Source organism: Pangasianodon hypophthalmus, chromosome 23 (genome assembly GCF_027358585.1).
Source record: "Pangasianodon hypophthalmus isolate fPanHyp1 chromosome 23, fPanHyp1.pri, whole genome shotgun sequence".
Classification (NCBI taxonomy): Eukaryota; Metazoa; Chordata; class Actinopteri; order Siluriformes; family Pangasiidae; genus Pangasianodon; species Pangasianodon hypophthalmus.
In genome coordinates, this window is record NC_069732.1 from 19,979,237 (window position 1) to 20,002,417 (window position 23,181).

Genomic DNA, 23,181 nt, shown 5'->3' on the forward strand with positions numbered 1-23,181 from the left:
ACACTACTGAAAATACTCCATTTCAAAGTTTGTTTACTTCTTTATTTGCTTAGCTATATATTATTATGTTAGGAGTTGCAGTTAAAGGCATCCTGAAAGTCGGGGGAGCTGCAGCACCCTCAGCACCCGACTTCCGCATCCTTGCTTTGAGCTATTTATTTGCAGAAATAATGATAGTGACCCTACAGGTGTGCAGATTATTTCCCAGGGGAAGCTGATTATCAGTTTAAGAGGTTAATCAGTTTGGGGTTTTGATGGTAATAGATTGAAATCTGCAAAAGAGACTATTTGGATGTCCTCATTGCAAGAACTTTAAAGTATGGTCATAATGCCCTTATTGATAATAAACTAACAAATAGTCAATACAGTGGAATGACTGTGGTTAATAAAAAACAACCTTTAATAGTTACCAACATTATAAAATAATATAAATGTATAAAAAGTACAAAAAGGACAACACGTAAGGTTTAAAACTCTGGACTGCTGTATTTCCCTTAGGAAATATACAGGAAACATTATATAATGTCTCTTAGGGGTGAAATGAAGTCCCTCACACAAAACTAGGCCAGGACTGTCAAGTCGTATGTGAGTGATGTACTATAACCCTGAGAAACATAAGCCAAAGGCAGCCATCACAACGTTCACCCTTTCTCGATTTTACCTGGATTGGACGAGCCCCAGTGGTGTCAGTGTGTGATGGCAGAGAGGATGATCTCCACCTGAGGGAACTGCTGGTGGAGCACATACAGGTCCCCCTTCATCATTTCAACCAGGTTCAGACTCCTGTCCTAAATCACTGCTGTACAGTGAATGGGAAGAACATATGGAGCTGCTCTTCTTTCAAGGGACCGGTGGAAAAAACTGGGGAAAATAACACCAGTGCTTTCCTCCTCAGCCAGACGAGTGAACCTGGTCAATCCCTGTAGTCTCCATTGCTCATTCCTTCTCATCAAATTTGGGGGCCTGTTGATGAAAAGGTTGTAATGAAACATATTTTTAGTTGTGTTTCTGAAAACAGTAGAAAGAATGTACTAATTCGAAATAAAATATACTGAACAACAATTTACTACACTGGATATAAAAAGTTTACACACCCCTCTTAAAATCACTTCTCGGTTTCATCCAACTGCTGAAGCCATGGTGCTCAAAGAGCTTGATGGACAGATGATGGAGTATGTGTGGATTAGGTGGAGATGATGGAGTATGTGTGGATGTGTGGTGGAGATGATGGAGTATGTGTGGATTAGGTGGAGATGATGGAGTATGTGTGGATGTGTGGTGGAGATGATGGAGTATGTGTGGATTAGGTGGAGATGATGGAGTATGTGTGGATGTGTGATGGAGATGATGGTTTACCTGAGAGCGGCTCGCCGTTTACCTGAGAGTGGCTCGCCGTTTACCTGAGAGCGGCTAGGGGTTTACCTGAGAGCGGCTAGGGGTTTACCTGAGAGCGGCTAGGGGTTTACCTGAGGGCTGTTCGGGGTTTACCTGAGGGCTGTTCGGGGTTTACCTGAGGGCAGTTCGGGGTTTACCTGAGAGCGGCTAGGGGTTTACCTGAGAGCGGCTAGGGGTTTACCTGAGGGCAGTTCGGGGTTTACCTGAGGGCTGTTTGGGGTTTACCTGAGAGCGGCTAGGGGTTTACCTGAGGGCAGTTCGGGGTTTACCTGAGAGTGGCTAGGGGTTTACCTGAGGGCTGTTTGGGGTTTACCTGAGAGTGGCTAGGGGTTTACCTGAGGGCAGTTCGGGGTTTACCTGAGAGCGGCTAGGGGTTTACCTGAGGGCTGTTTGGGGTTTACCTGAGAGTGGCTAGGGGTTTACCTGAGGGCAGTTCGGGGTTTACCTGAGAGCGGCTCAGATTAGCTAGCTGTAGTCTTCAATCTTCCCTTAAAACTCTCCTGTCTTTCATATTTAATTCGTAACATTTAACAGTTTATTGTTTACTAGCAGCGGCAGTTTTATCACGTGCTCCGCTTTAATGTGCGCTGCGCCTTTAAGCGCGCTGATGCGCTCAGGCTGAGGGACGCAGCCAACATGGCCCCCGAGCAGCCGCCGTTACTGTCCGCTATGAAGAGACGAGCTAACGGTCCTTCTCCGCCGCGACCGGACACCGTGAGCCCGAGCAAGGGCGTCGCTGGTAAAAGAGGGGGGTAGACCTCCCCATGTCAGGCCCGTCTCCTCCATCCAAAGCCACGTTCAGCCGTTTGACAAAGAGGGGCGCGAGCCCGGGTGTCGGCGGCGGAACCATGAGCAAGGATTATTCCATTAATCTGTCCGTGCAGCGCGTGCTGAGTCTGTGGGTACAAGGCACCGTGCCCACACTGCAGCACTTCACAGGTACGTGGCATTGACAAAAAATAAAGGCGCTCAGCATGCGTTCCTTCCATCTACACATCCATCCCTCCATCTGCCCATTCAGACAGTCTCCTCTCCAGCGCGTGAAGCCAGTGCCGGTTTATGAAGCGGGACATGCGCAGCTGCACGCGCGCATCCATTTTTAAATGGAATTTTATGTCCGAGAAGCTCCTGCTTCATATCTCCTGCTTCATATCTCCTGCTGCATATCTCCTGCTTCATGTCTCCTCCTTCATGTCTCCTGCTGCATGTCTCCTGTTTTATATCTCCTGCTTCATATCTCCTGCTTCATATCTCCTGCTTCATGTCTCCTGCTTCATATCTCCTGCTTCATGTCTCCTGCTTCATATCTCCTGCTGCATATCTCCTGCTTCATATCTCCTGCTGCATGTCTCCTGTTTTATATCTCCTGCTTCATGTCTCCTGCTTCATATCTCCTGCTGCATGTCTCCTGCTTCATATCTCCTGCTTCATGTCTCCTGCTTCATATCTCCTGCTGCATATCTCCTGCTTCATGTCTCCAGCTTCATATCTCCTGCTTCATATCTCCTGCTGCATATCTCCTGCTTCATGTCTCCTGCTGCATGTCTCCTGCTTCATATCTCCTGCTTCATGTCTCCTGCTTCATATCTCCTGCTGCATATCTCCTGCTTCATGTCTCCAGCTTCATATCTCCTGCTTCATGTCTCCTGCTTCATGTCTCCTGCTGCATGTCTCCTGTTTTATATCTCCTGCTTCATATCTCCTGCTTCATATCTCCTGCTTCATATCTCCTGCTTCATATCTCCTGCTGCATATCTCCTGCTTCATGTCTCCTGCTGCATGTCTCCTGTTTTATATCTCCTGCTTCATGTCTCCTGCTTCATATCTCCTGCTGCATGTCTCCTGCTTCATATCTCCTGCTTCATGTCTCCTGCTTCATATCTCCTGCTGCATATCTCCTGCTTCATGTCTCCAGCTTCATATCTCCTGCTTCATATCTCCTGCTGCATATCTCCTGCTTCATGTCTCCTGCTGCATGTCTCCTGCTTCATATCTCCTGCTTCATGTCTCCTGCTTCATATCTCCTGCTGCATATCTCCTGCTTCATGTCTCCAGCTTCATATCTCCTGCTTCATATCTCCTGCTGCATATCTCCTGCTTCATGTCTCCTGCTGCATGTCTCCTGCTTCATGTCTCCTGCTGCATGTCTCCTGCTTCATGTCTCCTGCTGCATGTCTCCTGCTGCATGTCTCCTGCTTCATGTCTCCTGCTTCATGTCTCCTGCTGCATATCTCCTGCTTCATGTCTCCTGCTTCATATCTCCTGCTTCATATCTCCTGCTGCATGTCTCCTGCTTCATATCTCCTGCTGTATATCTCCTGCTACATGTCTCCTGCTTCATATCTCCTGCTTCATATCTTCTGCTGCATGTCTCCTGCTTCATATCTCCTGCTGTATATCTCCTGCTACATGTCTCCTGCTTCATATCTCCTGCTGCATATCTCCTGCTGTATATCTCCTGCTTCATATCTCCTGCTGCATATCTCCTGCTGCATGTCTCCTGCTTCATATCTCCTGCTTCATATCTCCTGCTGCATATCTCCTGCTGCATATCTCCTGCTTCATATCTCCTGCTGCATATCTCCTGCTACATGTCTCCTGCTTCATATCTCCTGCTGCATATCTCCTGCTTCATGTGTCCTGCTTCATGTGTCCTGCTTCATGTCTCCTGCTTCATATCTCCTGCTGCATATCTCCTGCTTCATGTGTCCTGCTTCATATTTCCTGCTGTATATCTCCTGCTGCATGTCTCCTGCTTCATATCTCCTGCTTCATGTGTCCTGTTTCATATCTCCTGCTACATGTCTCCTCCTTCATGTCTCCTCCTTCATGTCTCCTGCTGCATGTCTCCTGTTTTATATCTCCTGCTTCATATCTCCTGCTTCATGTGTCCTGCTTCATGTCTCCTGCTTCATATCTCCGGTTGTATATCTCCTGCTTTATATCTCCTGCTGCATGTGTCCTGCTTCATATCTCCTGCTTCATGTCTCCTGCTTCATGTCTCCTGCTACATGTGTCCTGCTTTATATATCCTGCTACATATCTCCTGCTGCATGTCTCCTGCTTTATATCTCCTGCTACTTGTGTCCTACTTCATATCTCCTGCTGCATGTACCCTGCTTGATATCTCCTGCTACATGTGTCCTACCTCATATCTCCTGCTGCATGTGTCCTGCTGCATGTCTCTTGCTGCATGTGTCCTGCTGCATGTCTCTCTGCGAGCACAGGCACATCCACTAGAGGTTTATTCGTTCCCAGTAGCAGTGTACAGCACGGCACAGGACATATCTCAGTTACATGTTCTTTTAACATGCAGTAGGTAAGTGTCCCTGAGTGGTTTTCGTTCTTGCACGGTGTTAACCACATGGTGATGAATGAATATATATAAGTCTGCTGTAGAATGTATACACGCAGCACACAGCCCTCTTACTTCTGTTTAATAATGTAGTAAACTATAAGCCTTCAGCACTGTTGAATTGGAATTAGATGGATGTAGGATATGAAGTTGTGAGAGGAGAGAGTTCAATAGAAGACGTATGGTCCCTTTCTCCCTTACTAGTGTAGCACAGAGTAAAGCTACATTTTCATGATAAAAATATCCAGACTGAGCAGGGAACCGCCCAGTTTGGCAACACTGTGAATAAGCATTAGTAATTACTGCCAGCCTCCTCTCGAGTCCCCTATTCTTCACTGCAGAAAACATGCCATAGACACACACTTTGCTGTACACAAGTGGAGATTAATCCTGTACATTCGCCTGGTTAGAGTAAGTGTTTGATCTGACCGAGAGTTGTCAGATACATGAAAGCAAATGTTTCTGAGTGGAATCTGATGCAGCATCACCTAACACGAACAGCTGGGGTCCTGCTTCCACTCTCACTCTTTTCAGTGAAGATGGAAGGTATATTAGATGTTTAGCATATGGATAGCTAACAAAAGTCATATACAGGTGCAGATGTGATACTGGTGATGTATTTCTCTGTGCGTGCAGTGCAGTCCTAGTAATTGCACAGTGACAGTTTTTGTTGATGTATCTCTCTATACAGTTCCATATATAGTATATGTAATATATATTGCATGATACAGCACACCAGCCTGAACCCAGAGAGTTTAACCACAAGATACAAAACGCTGATGAAACTCAAGATCAGAAAGCTCAGGATACAGTTTACTAGAGTGCATAAACGCCTGCACGATTATGAGACGGAGGCTTGTGAACAGCGTAGGGGAATATTTACCTGCACCGCTGCTTCTGCTCTGGAAGACACCTCTCAGTGAGTGGTATGTGTATAAGACATGGTCATCTTTACTGATGATGTGATTGCATGTGATTGCTGCAAAAAATAAGACTCTAGACATTGTTCAATTTTAAATCCAGTGTGAGCCAAAACAGCAAAAATGCAGCACCAGGTAGTTTAGTCACATTCACCACAAACACTCCATTAAAAGCTGTAGATAATTTATTGCTGTTTTCCATTTATATTCTGTAGAATGTAGTATTTTACATCATGGTACTAGAGACTGGTGTACAGGTGGGAGGATATTAACAAACAACACATTACAGGCTGCGTTTACAGCACTCTACTGCAAAAAAATATCTGAGTACAAATGTCTTGAATTTATTTCTCCTTTTTAGTTTGTTTTAAAGCAGATATAAGATTATTTAAGCTTATTTCTAGATATTTTACTTATTTCAAGCTTGAAATGGTCTTTTTCTGTTTAGCTTATTTCAATTGTTTATTTCTAGAAAGAAGCAAAATTATCTGCCAATTATTCTGACCATTTTAACCTTGCAATTATTAAAAATGTCTAGAAATAGGCTTAATTGATGTATAATAATCTCTTGAAGAGAAACAATAGATAACTTTACTCAAGATATCTTCGCTTGCTAAGATTTTTGCAGTGCGCTTCTTTAGATCCCTGTGATTGTGTGTCTCTCATGCGTTGGATGTTGTCATGTTTGAAATGCAGATGAAGTGCAGTGTTGGGACGGCTGAGGTTGAAGCTGTAAACACAGCAGTTATCCATACATTCTGACACCTTAATTCTGTTTAATCTGTATTTTCATATAGGGTAACATTAACCAACATAATTCTACATTAAAGAATTAAATTCTTAGAGGATGGAAAATGGGCGGCTACCTGACAGCTCCAACCTGCCTCAGCAGTTACTGAAGATGAATGAAGGAATGAATGACTATGAAATATGAAATATGATCATCTTTGTAAACATAGTTAGTTGTTAAATAGTATTACTCATAACTTTATCAGGATAATGTAGACAGACTCTTTCTCAGAATTTACGTATTGTGCTCATTCTTCAAAACACACTGCCCCTAGAGATGCTTTCTGTTGTTATTATCTATACCATTGATTCCCAAACTTTTTGGGCAAATGAACGTTATGAACTCCATACAGTGATCACTCTACATTTTTTATTCTGGATTTATAATTGAGGACTTGTAAATTCATATTCTTTAAATGTTTGTCATATTGTTTTCTTGACTTTTGTTGTTCCACTGAGTAAGAGTCACTCGATGTTGTCGAGGAACTAATGGAGGTAGATGGACAGAGTAATTTGTCTGTTTTAAAAGCACATCACTAACAGTAGTACTGTAATGTTACAGGTCATCTAATGCTTTTTGTTCTAAACTAATTTATGAAATGATAAATAATATGTTGTTTATAGAACCCTAAACACACATGTGGGATTTTACACAGCAATACTGTAAGCATATTGAGAAGGTTGTGTCTGAATTACGGAGGGCAAAACCCTCGAAGCATAGAATAGACAAAACTTTAGAATTGTCTCCAAATATAGGGCCAATATAATGAGACCCTAATCAGTCTGTCCTTGATAAATGGACAGGCTTATGATTGTGCAGATATTGTTATAAAGACAGATTATTATTTTCACCTAATTTGTTCTATATATTCATTTATCAATACTATTCATGATATGTAAAGAATATGAAGTATCAAATAACAATACCGTGCAAGTTAAATATTTGTTATTGTAATCACAGACAGTGGTGATTAAAGAGCAGCTGTTGTATTTAAGCTGTGAGGACTCATGTAAGGTCATACTAACACAGTGCTCAGTGAGATATCAGACACTTCTGCTCAAGGAAATGGTATTTCCTGTTTTTTTTTTTTTTTTAATAAGCCCACATGGCAAACTCACTTCCTTCTGCTTTTTTATGCAAACATAGAAACTGTAAAGCTCAGTATGCTGCTCAGATAACACAGCAGAGCCAGGGGTAGGAGTTTGTGTGAGCAGTAATATAAAACCTTTTTCAAGACAAATAGTTAAAGCTTTTCTGCTTTTCTGTAGAGACTGTTTTGAGGTTTGTGTTGAAAATGACCTCAGTAAAGCTTATAGGCAGGCAGCACTTTTGATCAAACACAGATTTGCCTCTGATAGCTATAACACTGGCACACAACCAGCAAATTGCCGTCTCTGAGATAAAGTTGCTGTTCACTCGTCTATATGTTCTTCTGTTAAACAAGAACAGATCAGTATTTAATTATGAATTGTACTTGCAATGGCAAAATTATTGTATGTTATTATATTAAGGATAATCTGAAATAGTTACATTGTAAATGTTATACTAATTCAATTATATTATATTTATATAGCACTTTTAACAGTGGACATTGACACAAAGCAGCTTTACAGAAATCCGGATATAGATTTAAATTTAGACAGTATGAGGAAGAAACCTTGAGAGGAAACGGACTCAAAAGGATATCCATCGTCTTTTAGGTGATAGTGTGGATAGTGTGGATTATGGGTCATTACTCTTCCATAGTATGTATAGTATAAAGTCAGACAGTAGTACTGAGTGTGAATGGATCTTCAATATGTGCATCAGGGTCATATCGATTTTAAAGAGTTCCTATAGCTGTAAAAGCAAAGTGCAAGCAGGGACTCCGGCAAAACTAGCTATGACAGCATAACTAAAAGGGAGAGCCAGAAGCTAACACAGACATGAGCTAGTCCTGGGACGTAAAGCAGCAGCCACTCCACCATCAACACACCTGAGTGAACGTGTGAGAGTGGGGGGGTGACAGCATCCAAACATCCCAGTTCACCACAACACTCTATGCCTGTGAAACCCTCCAGACCTGCTCCTTTACCTAAGAAAAAACTATTCACTAAAGGCTTGACTAAACAAATATGTTTTCAGCCTCGACTTAAACACTGAGACTGTGTCTGAGCCCCGAACACTAAGTGGAAGGCTGTTCCATAACTGTGGGGCTTTGTAAGAGAAAGCTCTACCCCCAGCTGTAGCATGCACTATTCGAGGTACCAACAAATAGCCTGCACCTTTTGATCTATGTAGGTGTGAAGGATCATAAAAGACCAAAAGTTCACTCAGGCACTGTGGCGCGAGACCATTTAGTGCTTTATAGGTCAATAGTAGTATTTTATAATCAGTGTGAAATTTGATTGGGAGCCAGTGCAGTGTGGATAAGATAGGGGTGATGTGGTCATATCTTCTGGTTCTAGTAAGGACTCTCGCTGCTGCATTCTGGACTAACTGGAGCTTGTTTATGCTCCTACTGAAACATCCAGACAGTAAGGCATTACAATAATCCAACCTAGAGGTAACAAATGCATGAACTAATTTTTCTGCATCGTGTAGTGACAATATATTTCTTATCTTAGCAATATTTCTGAGATGAAAGAAAGCAATCCTAGTGATATTATCTACATGAGCTTCAAAAGAAAGACTGGAGTCAATAATCACACCAAGGTCTTTTACTGCTGCACATGATGAAACAGAAAGACCATCCAGAGTTATTATGTAATCAGAAAGCTTACTTCTAGCTGCATGTGGTCCTAGTACAAGTTCTTCTGTCTTGCCAGAATTAAGTAAGAGAAAGTTAATAAGCATCCAGTTTCTAATGTCTTTTACACATTCCTCAACTTTATTAAGCTGGTGTCTGTCATCTGGCTTTGCTGAAACATACAACTGTGTGTCATCAGCGTAACAGTGGAAGCTAATACCATGTTTATGGATAATTTTACCCAGAGGTAGCATATATAGAGAAAAGAGCAGTGGGCCTAAAACAGAGCCTTGTGGGACACCAAACTTTACCTTAGTATGAGAAGAGAAATCACCATTTACAAATATTTACTATATCAGTGGGTCAAAAATTTACATACACTTTGTTAGTATTTGGTGGCGTTGTCGTTTAATTGCTTAGCTTGAATGAAACACTTGGGGTTTGTTGTTCTTACTAAGACATGATTTTTCAGCAAACCCCCCCCCCCCCCAACATGATGCTGCCACCCCCGTGCTTCACAGTTGGGATGGTGTTCTTCAGATTAAAAGCCTGACCCTTTTTCCTCCATACTTATTGCTGCTCATTACGGCCAAACAGTTAAATTATACTGAGATATACTATTGTCCATATAGTACAAAATAATAGAAGGGATTTATTTATAACCGCACTATCAGTTATCACCCAGATGAAGCCGGGTTCCTTTTGAATCTGGTTCCTCTCAAGGTTTCTTCCTCATATCGTCTCAAGGAGTTTTTCTTCACCACTATCACCTGTGGCTTGCTCATTAGGAATAAATTCACATATTTACAATTTATATCCTGAATGTATTTATTTCTGTAAAGCTGCTTTGTGACAGTGTCTATTGTTAAAAGTGCTAAATAAAATTGAATTGAATTAAATTTTTGTTTCATTTGACCAGAAATGACTTCTCCAAAAGGCTAGGTCTCTGTCTGGGTGATCACCTGCAAATTTCAGTCTGGCTTTTTTGGAGAAGGAGCTTCTTCTTGTGTGACAGTTTTCAGGCCGTGGTGATCTAGGACTCTCTTAATGGTAAAGACATACTTTGGTACCTGAGGCCTCTGACTTCTTCGCCAGTTCCTTTGTTGTTGTCTTGGGGTTCAGTTGAACCTTTCAGACCAAAGTTCATTCATTCCTGAGAGTTTGTGCGTCTTTCTAGATTTTTATATTTGAATACAGTTGTTTATACAGATGGCCGTGGTATCTTCAATTGTTTGGAAATTGCTCCTAAGGAAGAACTGGACTTGTGGAGGTCCACGATTTATTTTCTGAGGTCTTGGCTGAGTTGCTTGGATTTTTCCCATGGTATCAAGGTCAGAAAGGAACTGGCTCTAAAAGTAGGCCCTTTTACAGCCACAGGTGCACTCCCAATTAACGCCTACGACAATTGGCCAATCAAAAGCTTCTAAAGGTCTGGAATCTTCCAGACTATTTAAAGAGACAGTCAACTTGGTGTATGTAAGATTTTGACCAACCAATTCTGATATTGTGAATTAAAACTGAAATCAGTCTGTCTCTAATTGATTATTTTAAATTTAACTTCGATGTCAACAAGGTAGATGCCCTAATTGACTTGCCAAAAGAATAAAATGCTGGAAATGTGTGAAATAAAGATTTATCATCTTGTATGTCAAGTGGCTTTGTGGACAAGGCGTTGGTCCATGTTGCTTACAGATGCCATTCATGGACTGGTCAAATGCACAAGGTTCAATGACAAAAGAGCTGTGTTAATCCCATGCAGATGGACAAGCTGTCAAAGAAACTCACAAGATACATTTGTCTGTGTTTTACACGTGAACAGATGCCTGCCTGTGTGGGAGTGTGTGACGGAGATGGAAATCCTCTCTAATTCAGAATGTATTCCAGAGTCTCAGGCAGTACCGGTTCCTCTGATAGTCTCCTTCTCCTACTCCTTCCAGACACTTTGGAATTTGGACTTCTATTCCTTGGCATATGTGTCAAATTTTGCTTTAATTGTTTTTTGTTTCTGTGCCTGGGCAGGAGTCACTCATCTGGTCTGCTTTAAAGGAAGCATTTTGTTTGGTGTTTAGACTTTAACATCTATATATAAAAGTCCACTGTACTCAGAGACCTGATTTTTAAAGGGTTAACTCCTCTTGGATGGCTGGTTCTAAATATACATATAAATTAATGTTTTGATCAAATTTATTAGCCTGGTGCTAAATTCACTTTTTTTTTTGTTTTTTTTTTATTTTTATGTTAATGAAGATTTTTATGTTAATGAGGAACACAGCTGTGATTGTTGTTGTATATGTTCTTTTCAGGCTGAACTAAGTCTTGATACATCTGTGATTTTTTCCCCTTACATCTCAAGACACAGCAGTTGTCTCTATATGTCTCTTATAGTTTGACTCTAAAGATAACAGTATGGAGAGATCCTTTATGCTGTTTTTGTGCTATTCTATCTTTAATCTTCCCTGTAAATTAACAGCACAAGAAGACAGTCCTGTTGTAGCAAAGTGTCTCTTTTCCTTCTGTGCTACAGAGCTGATGTGTGGTTTCCTTTGCCTACTGTTGTATTAGCTGAAGGGCAGAGACACCGCACTCCTCTGGTGTAACTCAGTCATCAGAGATGTGAGACAGGGCTGTGTGGTGCAAGCGTGGCACTGAGGCTGACACAGGCTGGCACTGAGGCTGACACAGGCTGGCACTGAGGCTGATGCATTGTGATGCCTCGCCCTCCTGATGTCTCTACAGAGAGATTGATGAAAGTGTCGGTACCTCTGTCTGTGCTGAGATTTTGAGTCTTCCCTTTCTGTTTCAGTGTCTTACTCCCTGACTTCACCAACCTGCAAGAATGTGTGTAGTGTTTATGGGCTTCACTGGGCTTTGTGATAGTGAAGTTTTAATTGAATTAAATTTATTCTAAGAAAAAAAAACCCTTACCAAAAATACTTTTACACAGTGATATTATTACAGTGTGAACTCTGAATTACTGTCATAAATTTTTTGGCCATAACTCCCACTGCTCATGTCTGGTCATCGTGTCTCGCTCCTCTGGGTTCTCTTGGTTCACTGCGGTTTTTATTTTAAAACACTAAAAAGCCTAAATATTTCCTTCCATTTCCTTGTGAGGAAAGCTTTAGGTTTAGGCATAGCTTTAATTAGCCTCATTAATAATTATGTGTATGGAAGGTCCTCACAAGTGTGTGTGTGTGTGTGTGTGTGTGTGTGTGAGAGAGAGAGAAATTTAGCACAGTGATAGAGGACAGTCTCAGCTACTTTCACAGCTGTTTTGGTGTATGCCACGCAGACGCTGTAGTTGGACATCCGTTTACAACAATAACTTCACAACACAATGTCATAGAAATACGATTCCACTTTCATCTGATTCTTTGTTGATTTGAAGGATACTATGTTGTTAATTTCAGTGGATAGATTGAAATTGTAAAAGTGGCACAAAACCTCAAACCTTGAGCAATGGAAAACAGTACATTTTTAACTCATATAATATTTCCTTCATCTGGGGAGATTTATGTTTTAGAGGAAGGAAAAAGATGCTTTGAAGCCACAATGTACAGCCAGTATAATGATTTGAGAGATGGATGCAAATGCAGGATTTTCTATTTGTTAAACAAAACATAAACTAAAAAACACAGTTAAAGCAAGGATCAAAGGCTGCTGAAACAAGGGCTAGGTACAAGAGAAGAATAGAACATGGAGAATGCAACAGATAACAGCTACAACAGACTACTCACAACAACAGCTGCTAAGCAAACACAAAACTTATATCTACTTCCTTCATCCCTTAAAACTGGAATATTTCAGAACTTGTAGAACAGTATTGCAGTATTACAGGTTTAAAGCTGGAAGAAAAGGGTGGCCCTACTCCTTATTAAGTCCTTGATATTAACATGTTATTATGGTGTGTATGCCGAGTAGCACAGACAGCAGAGCCAGATCATCTGAGCAGAGATGGCTTCATGAACACAGTTACTGATCCTTCATCAGAGTGTTGTGGATCAGTCTGGCTCTGGGTCTAACAGTCTGCTACTGTCCAGAAGATTGGAATTCTCTCCTTGTCCAGTGTGGACTCACAGAAACCGGACTGCGTTCACTGAGAATAGGGGGTTCTAAAGCATGTCTCAGAAAGCCCACAGTCAGAGAGAGACAGAGAATTAGAGGAAAACAAGAGGGAATACACTGTAAAAAGAACATATCTCCTTTAAAAAGTCAGGCAGCAATATTACATTCAAAAACCTTCAGAAGTTTCAGAGACTTTTTGTAAAGTCTGTAAATGAAATAAATTACGCAAGTCCATGAAACAGGTTTATTCTACTAAATATATTAAATTAATTATCAAATAAGTAGAGTAAAGTAAAGCATGGTGGCTTAGTGGTGCCCGAGGCCCCGGGAGAGGCTCCGGGCCCCGCACGACCCTGTGTAGGATAAGCAGTACAGAAAATGGATGGATGAATGGATGGAAGTGATGTGGATTACATGAATATAAAAAGTTATTTATTTATTTATTTATTTTTTACTCAAAAAGTTAAAGTTAAAAAAGATGAAAGTTAAAAAGCCTATTACACAAAGTTTCAGCAGAAACAGGACAGTTCAGACAAATGTCTCTTTCAGACAGAGAGAATTATTTTGTGTATTCAATTATCATCCTCTAGTTATTTAAGAAATGACACTTAAAAACTTTAAAATCATGCACGATCATGTGCCGACTGTCCTTTTTAAAGGAACCTCCAATCATCTCCTACAGACAGGATAAAATGCTTTTCATAAGTTGATTAATCAGAGTAACTGCTGGTGCTTCTGCATGGAACTGTTCAAGATGTTCCACAGTGCTGATGGAAATGCCTGACCTTGCATGAGGTTGTGTTAAGCTGAAGGTGTGTCTGTTGCAGAGATGTGGTACTGGGTGTTCCTGTGGTGTCTCTTCTCATCACTGTTTGTACACGGAGCCGTGGGGCTGCTCATGTGTGTGATGCTGCAGAGGCACAAGCGCGGCCGCCTCATCACCCTGGTGCTGATCAGTGTGGGCTTTCTCGCCTCGATTATCGGAGGCGTCCTCACCAGTGAGTACTTGCACCCTTCCTTTCATCCACCCCTCTTTCTCTGGTTTAGTTTTTGGCACTTGCCAGGCACAGTCTTGCTCTGTTTTGACACATCCATCTGACATTCATTTCTGCTGAACATTGGAGAGGTCATCACCAGGTCACATCCTTTTTTTAACCTTTTTTTTTCGTCTGTGTTACTGACATGAGAGGAATGAGTGAGTGGGAACTTCTTGTCCTTGTTTCTCTCTCTCTCTCTCTCTCTCCCCATGTCACATTTTCTTTATTTCTGCTGTTTCTCCCTACAGTTATATTATCTCTTACTTTCTCTCTGCTGATTGAACTCAGATTTTGATTACAGTCGTCACATTTGTAGATATCACACACACACACACACACACACACACACACACACACACACACAGGGTAGGTGATGTTAAATGAAATGTTACTATTTATTATTGATTAGTAAGCATAGAATAATGCAGATACAGGTCAAAACATCAGAATTGGGAAAAAGATCGTGAGTTTGAGTGAGTTTGATTGTGGCATGGATGTTGGTGCAGATGGGCTGGTTTGAGTGTTTCAGAAACTGCTGATCTCCTGGGATTTTCACACACAACAGTCTCTAGAGTTTACACAGAATGGTGCAAAAAACAAAAAACATTCTGTAAGCAGAAGGTCTGCAGGCTGAAACGCCATGTTGATGAGAGATCAGAGGAGTCTACGGTAACTCAAATAATCACTCTGGTGAGCAGAAAAGCACCTCAGAACTTCAGCAGATGGTGGAAGTACTTAATACTTACTAATGGTATGTTTCTTTAAGTAGTCAGTCTTATAAAATGTGCATTAAGATAAATTAGTGCATGGACATGTTCAGATTGATAAGAAGGACAGACTGACACTAGTGTGGTGTCTTTGGATCCCAGTCGCAGGCCCTGAAGTCAGATCAATTTGTCTGAATCTGATAAATTGTCAGTGAGTTTGAACATAGAGGAATATCAGCAACTTAACACCCTAAGTGCTTTTCAGCTACTCTGTCAATTTCAACATGGCTTAGCTTAAGCACTTACCTGGAATTTACCTACAAATCTTCTGGCTCTAAAAACTGGGCTGCCGAAGAGCATTTGCCATCAAGCTCCCAGAGAACTGTTGATTGTAGTTTCTACTCTTAGTTTTCCTATACCTTTGCTGCTAACCCTATTAGCATTTAAGAGTTTAAATCAAATACTACTTACAACAACAGCCAAGTCAAGTACAAATTTCCTAAAACAGGACAATAGGCACAGTACAGTGCAGTGCAGTGAAGTGAAGTAAACAAATCTAACACTAATCTAACGCTTAATGTGCCAGAAGGGATTATGTATGTGATTATGTATGTATGTGGAGAGAGTCCTGAGCTTTTTTTTGGTGGAAATTCTACCTGATACATGTGAGGTATTTTTAAACAAGTATTGTGAAAATATTATGATATATAGACTTTATATCAATACATTCTTAAATGTAACGTGGATTCACATATTCAGGAAGGAATCAGTCGGTCAAATATTTTCGTCATTTTAATTTTATTCTCACTTAAACATCCTTTTCTGACTGTGTCCTGTTCGTCTCAGGTGCAGTGGTGGCCTGGGTGTACCGGGTCGCAGGAAAGGACATGGCTCCTCTGGAGGCTCTGGTGTTCGGGGTGGGCCAGACCACTCTCACTATCCTAATCTCCTTCTCCCGCATCCTGGCCACTCTTTGACTGGACATGGTGGTCCAGTGACTGTCACATCCAGCTGGTGTAAGAGGCGGGTCGAGACACAAAGGATGGATCTATGGGTTCTGGATGTGGCTTGGTTGCTGGAGGTAAATGGTTTAGCTGCTTTATGGTTGGCAGTTCAGGCCACAACGAATGCTAAGAAAGGTGTTTTAGGTTCCACTGCAATGAGCAGATGGACCTCCAGCCAAGCCTGTGAACAGGCAGCGCTCAGAAAATCAAGTGGTTCAAGTCTCTCTGGATCAAAAACTGCACTTGGTTGGTCGCTGCCCACTTACAGCTGCACTGATGACTTACAGGGAACAGATAATGGAAAGCTAAACTGACTGTCTTTGGAAGTTTGTCCTTATGTTTGTCCATTGCACTTCTGGAAAGTGTCTTCTGTTAGTTGTGTATTGCATGGGCTTGTTCAGCGCTCAGCCACCGTAAAACCAGAGCTAGCACCTGAGGACCAGCGAGAGGTTACACCATAAGCCAACTACACTTACCACAATAAATTAACTGAATATATTTAACCATTTCTATCTGTGGGATGTTTCCATTTCTAGCAGTATATCGGTATGGATTCACTCTATTAACAGTAAATACTGTATAAATTTCCTTAAGAATCAATGGCTTATGCTTTGCACTTTCTGAATGTTAACAGGTGCATCTGTGCAGGATTCTGGGATACCGCTGTGATCTTGTACAAAATCCACCACAATTTACTGTAAGGACTCACAGTTAATCCAGATTACTGAATAATTACACTCATGTGAAATAATAAGTACACCCCATGGAAATTGTTGGCTTTTTTGACATATTTGGACAAACATTTGATTTTTGAATAATCATATTTGAAACAGTGTCTATTAATAAAGTTCACTCTATCAAATGACACATAATATTGACATTTCATAGTAATTTTCACAATTTAAATTAACAAAAAAACAGATCAGTCACATGGAAAAAGTGAGTCATAGCTAATGCAGCCCGAGAGCAGACCATCTGATACAAAAAGAAGTCTCCAAGAACCCCAAAATTTCATCACAGGATCTGCTAGTAAGTCTTGCAACTGTTGATGTCAAAGTGCCTGCTTCTACAATCAGAAAGCGATTGCACAAATTTGACCTGCATGGGACGTGTGAAAGGAAAAAGCCTTTGCTGTCTAAAAAGAACATTAGAGCAAGACTACAGTTTGCCATTGAGCATATAGGCAAAGACCAGGCCTTTTGGAATAATGTGCTCTGGACAGACGAATCAAAGATAGAGTTGTTTGCCACAGTAACAGCAGACAAAATACAGCTTTTCAGGAGAAGCACCTCATACCAACTGTGAAGCGCGGTGGTGGTTTGGGTTGCTTTGCTGCCTCAGGGACTGGACAGCTTCATTCATTGATTCAACTATGAATTCTGCATCATATCCAAGAGTGCTTGAAGATAATGTGAGGCCAGAAGTGAACCAGAAGTGGACCTTTCAACAGGATAATGATACTAAGCACACTAACAAATCCACCAAGCAATGGCTCAAAAAGAAGAATTAAAGGGTTATGGAATGGCCTAGTCATAGTACGGATTCCAATCCCATTGAAATGTTGTGGGGGGATTTGAAACGAGCAGAACATGCAAGAAAACCCTCAAACATCTTGTGACTGAAAGAATATCACATGGAAAAGCGGTCAAAAATTCGAGCAAGCCGATGTCGGGTGAGCAATTACGCAAAACGCCTACAAGTTATTACTGCTAAAGGGGGCAACACTAGCTTCTGAGGCCAAGGGTGTACTTACTTTTTATACACAGAAGAATATCCCATCTATTGATATTTCTGTTGAATATATGATTGAAAAAGCTAATGTTCCTTGTGGTTTTGTTCAAGTATATCAGCTTTATTAATAGGCACTGTTTCAAAGATGATTTCATGTTTGCTTGTCCAAATATGTCAAAAAAAAGCCAATACTTTCCATGGGGTGTACTTATTTTTTTAACATGACTGTATTTAACAAATTAACTGATTAAACATATTTAATTATTTATTATGGACAAATAAAGTGATTTGAAATTTTTAGAGTGAATGATGATGACATGTCTAGACACATTGTCTTTGTCTCTTGGTTGAGCTTTCACTTTACTTTTTATTTCCAGTGTATTGACGTCCCCTATAACTAGTAAAATGACTTACAGTCAAAATGCTACTTAATCGTTTTTTAAACAGCTCTAACCAGAAATGATCTGTTTAGCTCCTTCAGTGGCGTTATTACTGAATCTCCAGCATCAGTTCTAACACTGTCGGAGTTATCTGCTGTTGTTATACACTGTTGTTGTGTTTGTGTGAAATCTTTGTGTTTTTTCAGTATAGGTTTTAATTACCTTTACCGTATATGTATCCCATGAGGCTATGTTGCATGTAGACTTGCTTTCATTTTTTTTACCTCAAGCCTTAACCACACTTGGTTTATAGGGAAAAGTGGGAATTTGGTGCACTACTGCTGGTTCCTGTAGATTACTGTACACTTTTTATACACAGATGGATGTGAATTCATCCCCCACACACCTGAATATCATAACTTTCACTATTTACTTCTTTTCTAAGGAGGTCATTGGTCCTGGAAATGCTGGCGGCAAAATGGCTGTTCCTTCCTTTAGTGCTTTTCCAATACAGCTTTAATGACCTTGAAAACTGCACTGCTGATTTTGCCTTCCCTGTGTGCAGCACTGCTGCTCGGGGCCAGTGCAAAAAGGATGGAATGAAATCAGAGGCAGCAGAACCTGAACCTGAAATGCCTGGCAAAAAAACATGGATGCTTTAATGCTCGGAAAAAAGTGTACAAATTCAGGGAACGACATTTCACATAAAAACATCAAGCTGTCAAAAATTCAGGATAAACAATTCAGGTAGAAAGCTACAGTCTACAAGACCATTTGAATTTAGATTTAAAATTCATTCCATGGGGCAGATGAGGATTTAGATTTAGATCGTACGTCTAACGCCACGGCTCAACCTTTTAGCTAAACCAGAAGAGGAGCAGTTTTTCTCGAAAGCCTCTGGTACTTACTGTAATTACAGCTTTACAAATTTACAGAGTTTTTTCCACCCAAGCATTCAGGGTCAGAGTCTGTTGACTCTCATTTCATCCCATAAAAAAGTAGCATATTCTTAATGCATTAAGAACAATTGTGATGTTTTTGGCGTGTTTTTTTTTTTGTATCTCATCTAAAAGGGGATTGAGAGGAAAGTCAGTCATGAGCACGGGAACTGCCTTGCTAGTTTGGGTGAAAGGACAGACTTGAATGTGACAATGAGCAATCACAGTATCTCAGATTTAATCATGGCTCTCTCACACATTCAGAATGAAACCACTTTATTGTACCATCTAGTGTTTCAGGTACTACAAGACATGTCAGTAACTCAAACCTAGTTTTATTAGAGCAGTTCTGTAATTTAAAATCGTTTGTGTATCGTTTGTATTACTAATACTTTTTTTTTTTACATTGTGACATTGTTTACAGCTCCACTTTGCTGCTATTTTGCGTAGAAGGAATTAGATTAACGGTTTATTTATCAGCTATTTTAATTCAAAATTTAATTTAAATAAATCCTATCTATATTTAACTTTTTTTTTTTAAAGGAATAAGAGGTACAGTATCTTTCTGTATATTTGTTCAGTATTTTAGTAGTATAATGGCTGCACTCTAAGCTCTAAAAGGACTGCCATAGAAAAATCCCGGTCACCACAAGTTCCTTTTTTATTCCATATTATTACAGACATGCAGGTTAATCAGAGCAAACAAAGCTGCAGCACAGGAAACGCTTTGTACCAATTTATAATTTTCTAAAAATAAAAATAAAGCGATTCCTGCTTCAGATTTACAGGTAGAGATGATTATCTCCAGTCATTAGTCTTTCTTTAAGCTAAAGTATTCTCTAAATGTTCAGCTATAGCCATTTGTACTCATTCTCCTGTTGTATCATGTCTGTACCTCTGTGTAACTCTTTCTAAGAAATTTTGCTTGTTCAATTGTTAATTTGCAGATTTTTCCTCCTTGTTTTTGATTGTTACTGTGAAAGACCCTACAGATTCTAAATTATTATGAAATATATTATTATTATTATCTTATGTAATTGTCATTGTTCACCTTCAGTAGCAGATTTGTCCACTAGAGAGCGCCAGTGTGATGTAAATAGAGGAGAAGGTTATGAAGCTGAGGTGGAATACCGAGCAGGAGAGAGAGAGAGAGAGAGAGAGAGAGAGAGAGAGAAATGATGTCCTTGATTGCGTTGCCTGTAGTTCACACGTTGACCAGTGACACATTATGCTTTAGTTCAGCTTAAACTGCCCCTCTTTAAGAACTTTATTATAATACCTAATTATACTTAATTACAAATTCTTTTCACTGCTTACTGATATAAAAGTAAAATGTTTAGAATTCTTCCTTATCTACAGTAACATTACATATGATGAAGGGTTTATGTTGTGTGTCTGGTTTAGGAAGCACGAGCCTGGCTGGACTTTTCTGTCCTGCTGTGTGTCAGTGAACATGTGATTTTGTGAGCGTGAGAATGAAGCAGTGACTTTAACATCGTTTCTCTGCAGTTATATGAATGTTTGTGGTTGTGAATGTATGGAGGTTATTTATTATAACATGTTTATCTGAACTGCTTGTTTCATCTTATTGATTTTCTAAACATATACTTAGTCAGAAAGATCTGAATCAGTATTCTGTTGTTTAAAGCTTTTAAGTGATCTGCATAAGGCTCAAGTTCAGCTCATTTTGGAATGTGATCAAAACAATTTTTAAATACAGGGACTACCGCTGCCTTTTCTTTTATAAACGTAAGTATGCGAGCCCATGTAGTGTTCCCGGATGTATATATATATATATATATATATATATATATATATATATATATATATATATATATATATGAAGGCCTCGAATAGAAATTGGTAAATTATTGCCACAGACAGAAAGAGACAGTCACATTTACTAGTAGACTAAAGTACAAAAAATGAAGCTATTCTCTGATCAGTAAATAGATATTTTGATATAAAATCAAATTTGCACAATTTTCTATAACCCAAATGTGGTTGATCAGCCAAGACATGTCTTGTGTCTGAACCTTACTTTTTTACTCACATAACATTCTTTCTGTAAACATTCTTTCTGCCCAAATCACCACAAACCTGCTGTATTTACAATTTTAAGTCATATAAAGACATTATCAGCTTCATAACATTAATTTTTCTATGACGCAAGTTGAAGTGTGTTTACAGAAAATATTTTAGGTGAGACAGCCTTCTTAACCACCTTATTCTCCTACCTCCAGCTCAGAATCAGCAAACATCAGACGCCAAACACATCTCACCTGATTGACTACAATGGAGGTTATTAGGAAATTACTTGCCTAGATTTTTTTTTGAATCACTCCTGTATGAAGACGGATTAACACTGAGTGTACTGAACTATTGAGAAGGTCATACAGTCAGTATTCTCCCAGATTCAGTCCGTTAATTTGTTTCTCTTGTGAACTGTTGTACCAGTTTGATCTACACAAGAATACAAGTGTCTTATACGTCTTTAAGCTCTGTGACTACACGCAGAAAGCAAACTGGAAAGGATTTCGGACAATCCTCCTCAGCCAACTCTGTACATAAGAAGTGGCACATGTAGATAGTGTATGATAAGGTTCTTTTTTAATTTTGTATCAGCAGACAGCTGGGGTTTATAACTTGCCTATTATTGTACAATAGCTTTTCTGTAAATAATCTGCAGACATTTGAAATAAAAAATAAATCGTTTTGTAATAAAACATAACCAATGTAACCATCCTGTGGTCATTTACATACACAAGCTATTTAATCTGTTATTATTGAGTTGAAATTTTAGAGAATTGTTTGCCACAACACTGAGTTTAAACCATGGAAGGAGATTACTAATGATTACTTTAGAAAAAGAGCGCATGTAGCAAGTTTTATCTTAAAACTAAAGCAGCACTGGCTGTGTTTTTCCTCGCGGCTCAGTCTGACACCTTCCATCCTGTTGTCTCTCCTCAGTGGAAGTGCTGCCTAAGCTTTAGGGACCAAGTATGCAAAGTTTATTTTTGGTTATTTTGTAATACAGGTTTGTGGGGTCCCTAATGATGTAATAAACATACTACAGCTTTTTGAAAAACACTACAGCCTGAGTACTTACGAACACCAGAAAAACAGAGAAATCCGTTTTTGCATCTTTCCACTACTTGCTTGTTGAATTTGTCTGATTTCAAAATCCTTTAGTGTTTAGGTTTTCAAATCTCAGTGGTTTAGCACCTCAGTACAGCTCTGAAAGCCTGACAGACCAGTCTACTACCAGTTAAATCTGTTACTGAGTCTGGCTCGATGTAAACAGGTCCATAAAGTGTTATTTTCGACCAGTCCACATCAGCTTTGATCTGGCATTTAAACATACCTTTTGGTCCATATTAAATTTGAATTCTTGCAACCAACCTTAATAGTCTTTATGTTTATATGTCTTTAAATATATATTAAAAACTTTTACCCCCAATCTAGACATCCCATTAATGTCTGACAGACATCTTTTCATGGATTATGTACTAAAAATCTTTTATTTACATCATACTAATTGCTTTTGAGCTGCGGCTAGACAGCTTTGCATGTTTGTTTTTGTACGTTCTGTAAAACCCTGAATAACCTTTTCTCATAGCCTAAGTGGACGTGCGCGGTAGCATGGCATGCCCTCCTGGCCCATGGAATCTCCGGATCTGAGTCCCTGAAGGAGACACCACCCTGGAGCCTTTTGGAGAGGCGGGGGACAAGGCAGCTATTTATACAGCTTCCAGGTCATGCTCTGCATGCTGTAGGACTTCTTCATTAGAATAGTTTATTCAGTAGTGTGGAGACAGGCCCGGGATACGTGTGGATCGCTGGCAATGTTGATAGACCATTAAACAATGATTTAAAAACTCGTTTTTTGAGTGGGGCATTCACTTGAGTCTGCTGAGGCACTCAATCTATTTTCACTCCATTTGTCTAATAAAAGCATTCGTTTCTATGAGGCCTGACTCTAAAGGACTCTGGGCAGAGCTTCCTGTGTTGATGCCTCTGCTCTGTTTACTGACCTACAGAATTTCAGCATTGTAAAGAGTGCGGTGATCATTAGTGTAAACACAGGCCTATGGAGATTATGATCAGGACAGTAGCGTCACCTAGGAGGAA

General features: G+C 40.0%; 1 protein-coding gene across 1 annotated transcript; it reads left to right on the forward strand.

The window, feature by feature from the left end:
• The first annotated feature begins 2,015 nt into the window (after window positions 1-2,015).
• tmem170b (transmembrane protein 170B) lies at window positions 2,016-20,846 on the forward strand. The gene is made up of 3 exons (XM_026910717.3): window positions 2,016-2,334; window positions 14,081-14,251; window positions 15,844-20,846. The coding sequence occupies exons 1-3, from the start codon at window positions 2,160-2,162 to the stop codon at window positions 15,972-15,974; spliced, it is 477 nt and encodes a 158-aa protein (XP_026766518.1). The 5' UTR covers window positions 2,016-2,159; the 3' UTR covers window positions 15,975-20,846.
• The last annotated feature ends 2,335 nt before the right edge of the window (window positions 20,847-23,181 follow it).